General features: G+C 45.2%; 2 protein-coding genes across 2 annotated transcripts; one reads left to right on the top strand and one right to left on the bottom strand.

Moving 5' to 3' along the window:
- Positions 1–5,389: 5,389 nt before the first annotated feature.
- Positions 5,390–6,191, top strand: PHALS_03504 (uncharacterized protein; the record flags this gene model as incomplete). The annotated part of the gene is made up of 5 exons (XM_024717722.1): positions 5,390–5,527; positions 5,589–5,701; positions 5,766–5,780; positions 5,875–5,925; positions 5,978–6,191. The coding sequence occupies 5 exons, from the start codon at positions 5,390–5,392 to the stop codon at positions 6,189–6,191; spliced, it is 531 nt and encodes a 176-aa protein (XP_024583193.1).
- A 190-nt stretch (positions 6,192–6,381) lies between these two features.
- On the bottom strand, positions 6,382–7,853 carry PHALS_03505 (fad-dependent oxidoreductase domain-containing protein 1; the record flags this gene model as incomplete). The annotated part of the gene is made up of 3 exons (XM_024717724.1): positions 6,382–7,509; positions 7,578–7,761; positions 7,837–7,853. 3 exons carry the CDS (start codon positions 7,851–7,853, stop codon positions 6,382–6,384), a joined length of 1,329 nt encoding a protein of 442 aa, XP_024583194.1.
- Between the last annotated feature and the right edge of the window lie 3,508 nt (positions 7,854–11,361).

The following is an 11,361-nucleotide window of genomic DNA, read 5'->3' on the forward strand; positions in this document are numbered from 1 at the left end:
ATAACTGTAAGCTGTGGGTATTCACAAATTTGATGGGGGGAGTGTGACGGGGCTACACGTACCCTTGTATGAAAGGGAGGGTCACATAAGATGGTGTGACCGAACAAAGTCGCGGATTACACAAGTTGGTGTAATCACACAATGATGTGGCTACACCGTAACAAGAAGCTACAACGTGGCGGGACTGCCAGTAAATACGCATATTAATTAGACTTCTACAATATTAATTGGGTAGTAGTATTTCACATAGGAAAGCCTAAGGTTTACGATACAGGTGGCTCTGCCTCAAATAAAACAAATTAAATACAATTTCAATTATAAACGGAAGAGCGTCTTTACCTTGGCTAACGTTTTAAGTATTCTCGAAAGTAGCGGATTGCGATCCGTTACATCGTACTGGTTCTTGTAAGAAGCGTAAGGTCGGTGACCTTAGCTTTGCTGCGTATAATCAAAGAGCCACGGCAGCCCCGCTGCAAGTTCCGTTCCTTTGTCATGTAAACAGCAATGTCGACTGCATCCGATCACCCGCGACAGCTGTCGCTTCAACTCCTCACATTTATGGAACTGCTTTTTGCAAAAGTCATGCAGTAAGGTGCTGCTCCTGCGTGCGGCCTCCTCGCTTAGAGACCGCCAGCGTAACGCGCTGTTGCTTCGTTGGAACATGGCCAGATCAATTATTTTTGTCCAGAAGGAGAAATTGTCTGCGTCCCTGTCCTCGATCGCTTAGACGCTTAAAATCTGCGGCCCCAAGGTCGGTGCCATCTTTTTAAAACCGGTGAAGGGATGGGGTGCTCCGAGAGGTGTCTCAAAACGCGCAATGGTGACTGGCCACAAGCGAGCAGCTTCTATCTTGGGGTCTTTGGCTGCCAGCTATCCAACTTTATCGGGATCAACACTAGCCAAAGTGTTAATCGGATTTAGCTGGACTGGCGTTTGTACACTGCAAATTATATTATCTCAAAAATCAGTAATGTAAAAACCTCGAGTGTACATTAGCTACCAGTGCTTTTAAGTGCAACGGGGTTGCCGTGCACTATATACTAAGGAAGCCTCGAATAAACGAGTCCACGGTTACAGAAGCACAGAGACTGATTTCTTATTGTCCAATCGAGAGAGGAACCAAGATCCAATCAGTATCAAAGCCAAGATCTTCAGAAGTAATGAACTATCTGGCGCGAAAAGCTTTTTCGCGAGAAGGTATGTTAACTATCCACTCTTTTGAGATCAATAGTCTATATATTGACTATCTGTCATAGCAAATCTGACTATATTGTTTGACGTCGGGCTAGTAGCTCACGTTTAAGATGGATCTTTTCTTTTCATGACTTTATCACCTTTTTACAAATACCAATACGTCTATTTTAATGAGTATTCTCAATGCAATAATAATTTCGTCCAATTGTACATCAATAAATTTATACAATACCACCAAATATGAAAGGTGCAAATACCTAAAATCACAGTACTTACAACTTGGCATTCTCTTCAATACAAGTGTGATGACAATATATTAGTATGGACTTAACTTTTAGCCTCCCAAAAGTTGCGTCTGCTTTTACTGGTATTGTGATCATGTGGACCGACTAAAAGATGAACTAGCTCGCAATACCATTTCTGGTGATAAGGCAACCAAGCCATTTCCAGACATTTTATCATCTACACGGATAACCTGCAGTATTTGCCTCGGGTAAAGATTTACGCTGTATAGCGCAGTGGTGAAAAACAGTGTGCAGTGTGTTTGGCATTCGCTTGGACAGGCCCACTGCAGACCGTCCCCACACTCATTGCCAGAGAAAGATTTATTCACGTAGCGGAAAAAGCACCGGAAGCATGAAGGATCAAGGAACTGCCGCTCATTGAATTCGTGCTAAACTAAGCTGTACACGCTTCTACACGCTAAATACAGTATATTTTAATGTCTGAGTCACTACGTGTATTATTGACACTGCCACGAAGTGGCTTCGATTTTGATGGAAAAGTTGTGTCGATATAATTTGCCTATCGATATCAGCCTGGCTAAATTTCGAACTTAACTCAAGAATTTTGACTCGAAAATATTAGGCACCGTGAGTAGAGTGCACGGTACTATGAGAAAGATATGAGGCGCGAAAGCAGCATGCAGATGAAAGATACAGCGATCTTCATATTCGGTGACACGATTTTATCAGATGCTGTTATCGTTACGAGAAATGCAATGTGTGTAGTTTGTAAGATTAATGGTTGTCCTCGCTTTAAATGCCGATATATTGTTGGTTTTAGAAGTACAATAAGTTTGAGTCTGAAATTTTAAAGGAATGGGAACACATCCTGTTAATATATGGCAATATCACGATCTTGCTCCCATGAGCCAATTGGACGCGAAAGGTATTGTTGAGGACGAAGCAATGCCTAAATGTTCTTCTGATTCCAAGCAACCTTGAGTCTCATGTAATGTTCCGGTAAAGTGAAAAACTACCCTCACTTGGGGAGTGCGAAGATAGGCTTTAATAGGTTGCCCTATTGTCGTTGACTGGCACACCCACTATATCCTCCAAAGGGTAAGAGACAGAGCAGTGCAGCACAGGTCGCTTCGTGGAACTGGATTATACAAATGTCAATATTCAATCAATAGGAAACCAGCATATTCATAGAAATATGCAAGGTAATTAACCACCAAATTTGGAGATGGCGACAGTTCTTCATGAAATTGGGGTTTTGTACTTTGCAAATTGATTAATTGAATTTGTCTCTGTCTTGCATTTGCTTTGTTGAACGTGGCTTGTAGAGCGTTAAGCGGGTGAAGCAAAATGCACAAATTGAGAGCAATAATTCTCGGCGTGTTCGCCTATAGACAGTACTCTTCAGGATAAGACAAATTCACCCAACCGCTGCTCGTCGATCCACAGGCAATGCTTCTGAGAAGTGGTGCCTTGCGGAGTTAGCGAGCCACAATGAAGCAATTTCAAAGCGCTTGCCTTGTTCATTGACTGAGCAAACGCCAATTTGTAAGGGCTAAGCCCAGTCAGGGCAAGCAGCTTCGGATACATGTGAATTCTCTGTGGGGTCGGCAGAAGTCGTTGATCCCGATTGACTTGTAAATGGGGTAGCTTGGCCTTCCGAGCCATGTCAACAAGCTAAAAGTCGTGAGCTCTGTAACGTGTGTCGTATCCCTTCTACCGTTAGGGCGAGCACCGAGCGCGCAGCTTGTGTTGAGGTGAAACGTTGGGCGGACAATGCCTCATCCTCGGAAAACAGCATCGTTGAATGCTTCTTGGTGAGAACGTAACGTGCTGAGCTAAGACTCGAAGAATTTGTGACCGTTTACACCTGAGCTGTCCATCTGAAGGTTATCGTCCACGAGTCTCCTGATGGCTCGCTAAGTGATGTGCTACAAATCAAGCAGGAAAAGAGGATCACAGATGGCCAATGCTCGATAACGCTGGCACAGGTTTGTGAAGGGGAAGATGAAGTCTTGGCACAAGGGTGTTCTTGCGGCTTCCAATACGGGCAGTATTGTTATAAGACACAAATGATTGTGACTTCAGCAGCGGTTTCACTCTTGGAGGTGTGTGTGTGCGAAATGAACATACCCTATCATTTTGTATGAACACATAACACGAGTATCCTTCAGACTCGAAGCTAAGCTCAAAAGTACCAGATTGAATTACCACAAGGAGGTATCAGGATTAGCGCTTGTTGAGAGATTTGTGGAACACGTGGGCCGCTAGACTCACGCTATGCCATACAGTGAATTACTATTTAAAAATGTGATATTGGTACCACTGCAAGCTTCACCCATTTATAAACGCATGTCACTCCTCATGCCGTAGCTCTTTGCTTAGAGGAAGCTCAGCTAAGGTCGCCGACCATACGTTCTTTACAAAAACCAGTACGAGTGTAGAGGATCGCAATCCACTAACTCCAAGAGTATCCAAATTCCTTCCTCTTCTGCTACACGGGGTGCATCTCCGGACAGTAAGTCCGCGGCTTCACAAGAAGCACATCCCAAGCCCTTCGTGACCGAGAGCCACACACACCGCCTGCCCTGGGCGACGAATATCCTCGTTGGGGATTCGGAGGGAGTCGATACTCCTTTCTCAGCATGCAAAGACTATGAGGATGAGGTGCGCCAACGGCGCGACGTGAGCCCAGCTCTCGAACCTTGCGGATACCGTGTCTGTTCCCCGACTTCTTGGCATTCAGGGGAAGTGGTATTGTTAACTATCGTCTTGACGAGGCACAGGAGCAGCAGATGGAGGCTGCCGGCAGGGCGGCTCTCATGCACTCGTATCCATGTTCGGTCCTAGACCATCTTTTGAAATACGCTTCTGCTCGGCGGATTCCGCTATTGAAGCGAAAGACGCCACCACTCGTCTAAGAAGTCGGGCCCCCGGCCACTACACACAAAATAAACTTAACCAGCGGAAAGCTCTCCGAGCTCGCTTCTTGGTACCTCAAGGAATCCCAATTGATAGGCATCGCGATCGACTTCGAGCTCAAATGAAGGCGTTCCTCTACCTTCGATGTGGACTATTCTTGTGGTTATCGCCCCTAGCGAAATTGCTGCAGATGAAGAGGAGCTCTTTGAGCGATGGGTACAGCGGCACCGGAAACTTTCATTGCTATCGACCTTATAGCGAAGCCACAAGGAAGCGGACGGGCGCGTTGAGCGCCATCTTTGATTTAAAAAAATGGGTTTCCCAGCCACTGCTGCTCTTAGCTCACGAAGTATTGCTGAGGAGTGGTGATACGTGGGTTGGAAAGCGTTTGCAGAGGGACTTTTTGGCTCTCGGTGTGACCGATGGTCCGCCCGTTAAGTAAGACGTCTAACAGTCGCACCGGAGCGTGACGAGCAACTTCAGATGGCTCGAAACCAAAGTAACGACAAGGATATCTTGAAGTGTTGGTGTGACTCTTGTTGTTGCAGATGAGTAAATTAGTTTTCCAAATTCAGACCCAGCTTGTTACGATGAGCTGGACATCATCGTTAGTTACTTGGCGTGGTTTCCAACACTACATGCAAAGGTGCGCAAGTGCAAAGGATCGAGTTAGACTTCTAGCGCAGAGGTTGCTCCTTTGGCGCTCCGTTGTGCGCAGTTCTTAAATAGACAAACGAAATGTGAGCAAAACAATCTGAACCACTCTTCATAATCACAATATGAATCGGCCACCATGCACATGGAAAACAACGATGAAGCAGATCTGAAAAATTCATTGTGTTGATAGCTCTTGTAGCCAATGGACATGATGTGCAAAATCTTAGAATTGGTAGGTCATTTTTATGAGATGTAACCGCAAAGAAAAAATCGAACGAGAAGCAGAAGCATTACTATTAAGTCGTATTCGCTGTGACACCTTTGTCTAACTAGTAATTAATTGATCTGGATTCGAATAATTTAAGCTGATTATAATGCTTCCAAAAGGCATGCGAAAAGATGGCAATACAGCGACAAGTGTCACGGCTGCAACTGCTATCTGCAATCTGTGTGAGCTCTACACTGGTAATAGCCTAGATGGCAAATGGACAGAGCTGGCGGAATTGTACGACGTATGTTGTAGACAACACTATTCTCATCTGCAATTAGTAACATTTCTATTTGTCCATGTAGCAACGACGTAACGTGGACAACTACCGCGAAATTTTAGATCTGAGTGCCCCCACTGCTCGCATGAGTGAACTCAATGGCTGGCACCTTGAGCGCATTGCCGTTGGTGAGTTTGAGTCCAGATCCGGTACTAGTGTCGACGATTTGACTGAGATCAAGCGCAAGAGTCGAATGATTAAGCAAATGCTCAAAAAGGTACTAGCCAATGGCTACAGCTACAAATTAAAGCGGGATGAACTAGATATAGCAATGATCAAGCAACGTGAAGCACTGACTGCCGAACTGACAGAAGCAAAGGAATTCTTGTATCGCTGAGGCCTGAGTTTCAAGTTGGTAGGAGGTAGGTATGATTAAGTTGCTAAACACTCATGAAAATCTTACAGAGAAGTCAGTGACATACAGGGAGGGGGGGCAACCACTACACAGGACAAACCCTTTAAATACATTGCGATAGCAGTTTTAATGAAATTATTCCTTCGCTTACATCGAGCGTTGCTTGCCTCGCATAGCTTATCTACATACCGCCTTAGATATGCTGTTATTGTCTATTGGTGGGTAGAGAGTAGCTTTGGTGCATTTTGGCCATTTCAAAACACGAAGACATAACGTTGCCAGATAACTTCTCTGTTTCTTCAGTTTACGTCAATCAACTTGTCAACACTCACCGCACTACGAATTGTCAACGTAATGGTAGTGTACGCAATTACATATTTTAAGGAACGTAAATGGGTACAAGTACGCTTCTTCGTTGTAATAAATGTAAGTCAAAGAAGTTTGTAATCTAGCTTTAGCGACGCTAGACAATCCCCTGCTCCAAGAACGGAACATTAGCACGAATGCGGTCAAAGCTGAAACGTGAGCAATCAATCGTCTGGAATTTGTCGTGGATGACAAGCTCAGCAATCGCACGACCGGCGGCCGGAGATTGCTGTAAGCCATGACCACTAAAGCCGTTGACAACATACATATTAGGAACATCCGGATGCAAGCCGATTATTGCATTCTGGTCGAAAGTATTGTAATCATAGAATCCAGCCCATGCACTCAGCACTTTAATAGCCTCGAAGCTCTTAACACGGTGTGCTATTGTAGGCCAGATTTTCTCCTCAAAGTGATTGTGATCCGGGAAATCAAGCTCGTCGGTGGTCTGCCCGTCGTAGTCATCCTCGGGATTTGGAGACCACCCGCAGACGAATCGACCACCTGCACCTTCCCGGCGAAAATAAACTCCATTGAGATCCACAACAAGAGGTGTCGCCGCATCTCCCTTCCAGATCTCTTCGGCATCACAGTGAAAGGCGAACATGGAGCGCTTACGCGGCCTTACAGGATAATCAAAGCTGCCGCAAGCTTCAAGCAATTTACTTGACCAGCAGCCTGCCGCATTCACGACAACACCAGCGCGGACCGAGTTATAGCGCATGCCGTTGCCATCCGATGATTTTTTGACCTCAATATGCACCTTTTCGATTTGATTTTGTCCCCTTAAGTCAAAGTGTTTGACCTCGCCTTCGAGCACATTTACACCCAGTGCCACACTCTTACGCTTCATAGCGTTCAATAAAGCCCAGGGATCGAACCAACCCTGGTCTTTGACACCCAAAATAGCTTGTTCGACACCGTCACTGTTAATCCATGGAAATCGCTTCTTCAGTGCTACAGAGTCTAACAGCTGCACATCTGCACCTGTGGCCTTCTGTGTAGCGTAATTCTGATGAAGTACATCCAGGCCTTGCTCACTGGCCAGAAACATGTAACCACCTTCGACAAACTGCACGTCAGGAGTGTCGTAACCATCCACTTTCAAATTTGTGCCGATATGACGCAAAAATTCAGTGCCATAGAGACTCATTTCAATATTTTCCGTCTCGGAAAATTGGTGACGAATTCCGCCAGCCGAAAGAACTGCTGACGCATACTTGTACTGCATCAAAATTCAAAGACGCACAGTGAGTCAACTACGCGATCAAGAAAAGACCATTGCTTACGCACGCTAGGATCCTTCTCCACAACAGCAATCGTAAGCTTTGGGTCGGAAATGGCGAGGTGATAGGCGGTCGAGAAGCCCATAACACCTCCTCCAGCAACCACTACATCGTAGTACGGCGGTCTAATGCTCGACGCAGAACTTGCAAAGCGAAGACCCCGCTTGACAGGCAACTCAATAGTTTTCAGCCTGTTGATGAACATGCAGCGTGTCAGATGGCAATAATGAAAGTAATGATAATACGCAGACAAAAGTTTGAGAGACATTTTGACTGCCAGCATTGTGAAGAATTGAATAGTGAAATTATGGGTTGTCGTGGATGAGCTTCGTGGACCTACTTGCACTTCTTAATGCACTTGGATGTCGATTTGCGATTACAATCTTAATGCATATATAAGAGGCAGGTTGCAGACTCTTGTTACTGAAGGACTTTATGTTTGAATAAGATTGTGCACAAAACAGACAGCACAGGACCCCTCATACTGGATATTCGAGCCGTATATACCTGCAATCCTTTGGTATCAAATACGCTGACCAGTTACTGCTCCTCTAAATACCTCACTCAATATACATTATGCCTAAAACAACTTGCATGTGCGCATTTTCAAATTTGATTGGAAGCTGTGCAGATAGTATAAATTACAGTGCTTCTTTTCATATGCAGCCCGAATCACACCAGAGATATGGTCGAGAAGCAGCGAGTACTGCGCGTGTATAGGTAATTCGGCTAAGATAAAATTTCGTCGAGCAGTTTTTTCGTATCATCTCAATACTAAGGGTAGCCGCGCTTGGTAATTAATTATAAAAGCTCCGCCACAGCGCCTTGGTCAAATAAAAAAGTTTGTCCCGCTGGAATGCTCTGCTTTGTATTTCTGCCGCAGCTAATAAAGTTCTAAATTCGAGTTTTTGCACTGTCGCTGATCTGGGTCGAGGTTCCAACAGGACCGCGAGAGAGGAGCTCGGTGACTTAAGCATCCCTTGTACAAACTCAAGGGTACGCGGACGTGTTCTCAAAGATGCCAAACACGATTTAAGCAACTATGTCACGTGCTTCTTGTTCTGCTGTAAACAGGTTTACATACGAGCTTAAAGGTCAAACAGGTATTCGGTTTATCAGATGAGGCAATAATTACTTTGTCAATGTATGCGGTCGTTACTATCGCCTTCTCAAGGCAAAAACTTGCGAAGCTTTTAGATTTATCTGGCATAATTGTGCTTGAAATTAATTGTCACAATCATGTATAGAGCGAGACCCTCTCAACCTGTTCAGTCTGTGGGATTTTCGTCATCAACATGGCATTTATTCCATTTACTGCAGCTTTACGAAGGAAATAGATTGCTCTGAAAGATGATTTAATGGACGATCTCAATGATATGTCCGTGATGAAGGTTAGCAAAATTAGTAACCTCAAAAATGCACGATGCTTAACGGGTATAGAGATTCCACATGTCATTTTTGGCGAGCTAAACAAGATAGACGGCCTTCGTTACCAAGTCTCCGCGTGGCTTTTGCCCCCCCACCGCCGGCAAACGCACTGCGAGAAGGCAAACCTACTGTCGATATGTTCCAAAGCCGCATACGTGCAAACTACCGGTAAGTGTCGTTTTAATGCATTTAAAATTACCTTGTGAAATAGGATCATTCATGCGAACAGCTGGTCGCCAACAGCATTGATACATTTGCATATGTAAGCTCTTTCATGCTAGCAAATAAAAGTAGCTTCATATATGCCTCAGCTTGCCACACACCTTAAACAAAGGACACATTGACACAACGATTTGTGAGTTAGCTAAAGGACACAGAAGAAATTCATGCGCTTAATCCGGGAGTCGAACCGAGAGCCTCTCGAATAACAAGATGACATATAAACTAAGCTTATTTCGAGCTAATACCAAGTTCATCTGTTGTACAATGGTCAATGAATGATAAATGTGAATGTAGTGCATGATGGGGGTGTATACCATAGTATGGTGAACGTACAGATTGCACTGCTCAGAAGTACGGATCAAGAAAAACTTTTTGTAAAGGATATGTCCGTGCAGCATGTGAACTGCTACCCTCGTGTTACGCAAAACATAAAATTCTCATATTGTATGTATTGAAGTCATCTGTATCTGGTCATCAGCTTATTTCTAAGTATATGTCACTATTCAACGAGAAGAGCCAAATGATCCACAGGCAACTAGAGTACCCAACTCTAAGACAAATTACACCAATTCCTTCTCTCCCTGTCGGGCGGCAAGGAAACGCGATCGCACACGATATGCCTAGTTAGGCGGCGAGAACACTCGTGAAGGCTGTAGCTTCAGCTCCGTCCGGGAGGGAAACGCCGCTTCGACCAAAGTAGTGCCCATTCTCGCGCTCGACCACCGAGCTTGGAGATAGCCAGCGCCACGCGCTGTTGCTCAGTCTGCAGCATGGCGGGCGGCATAGCCATCTTGACATCTCTCGCCCATAGCAGAAATTTTTTTCATCCTTGTCCTCGAAGGTCTTAACACTCACTGCAGCGGGGCTGCCGTAGCTTTGCGCTTCGAAGAAGCGTAAGTTAGGTCACCGACCTCTCGTTCTATACTCAGAACAAGTACGAGTTTAGCGGATTACAATCCGCTTACTCCAAGAGAAATTATAGCCTTAACCCAAGGCTAATTAACTCTTCGGTTTAAGTTCAAAAATGACTTTATTTATCTTTATCTGCGGCAAAGCCGCCTAATTTTAAATGTATAGATTTCATAAAATTTAAATACATGTACAACTTTTGGCTATCCAGCCCACCGTATTCTTGTTTGGGTGTGGTCACACCATGCCCATCTGGTGTGACACACACTCCTATCACCAGGGTATGCGTAACCCCGTTACACTCACCATGAGCGGCTTGGGTCGGGGGGAAGTCATCCGTCGTCGACGATGGTGCCATGGACGCAGTCGACGAGGCGGTACGTGGCTGGGACAGCCATTAGTTATACATTTAATTAGATTAAACTATATAGACAGGAAAAACTATAGATTTAGGTATAAGCGGCGTTGCCGCGAGAAATATAGTTTACATTTTACATGAAAGAGTTAGTTAGCCTTGGGATAAGGTTGTATTTACTCCTGGAATAAGCAGCTTGCGATCCGCTACACTCGTACTGATTCTTGGTATAGAACGAAGGTTACCGACCTTCCAAGCTTCCTCCAGGCGAAAGAGCTACGGCAGCCCCGCTGCAATTGGTAGCACTTATTGCCAATCGACACCTGAGTCGTTTAGACTGATCCTCTGTGAGGATGTAGCAGATCTCCTATTTGCCCCAGGGCAGGCAGGACAAGCATAAAAAGCTGATGTCTCTGCTTGGCCCTGGGGGCGTGCAACACCTCGCTTCGCAAGGACCTGAAGCGATCAGCGCGCGCCTGACGGCGTCTTCAAGCTATGAAAACGCTCTGCTAGAGCGCCTACAGCAAAAGATGTCTGGTGCTGCTTAAGTGTAGCCTCACCATTATGTGGTCACCCCATTTTGTGTAGCCCAAGTATATTGTGTAACCCACACCCTTCATTTCAGCACGTGAAACCCCGTTTGAGCTCGCTCTCCTCGTCACAGACAGATTTCTCCGGTTCGCTCCCGTCCTTAAGCCCCTACGACACAAATTCCCGAAGGTCTTCGCCAGCTTAACGATTGAAAGTGATGTGTGTTGAACTGAATAGGTGGCCCGATACGCTACCTCTGCGCAAAGTGCTGCAAATGTGAGATAGGATGGAAGGACCTGGTGGTTTGAAGGTAAGTTTCCAAGTAAATGTATTATGCTTATAGCTA

Source organism: Plasmopara halstedii, assembly GCF_900000015.1.
Source record: "Plasmopara halstedii genome assembly, contig: Scaffold_2386, whole genome shotgun sequence".
NCBI classification, from domain to species: Eukaryota; Oomycota; class Peronosporomycetes; order Peronosporales; family Peronosporaceae; genus Plasmopara; species Plasmopara halstedii.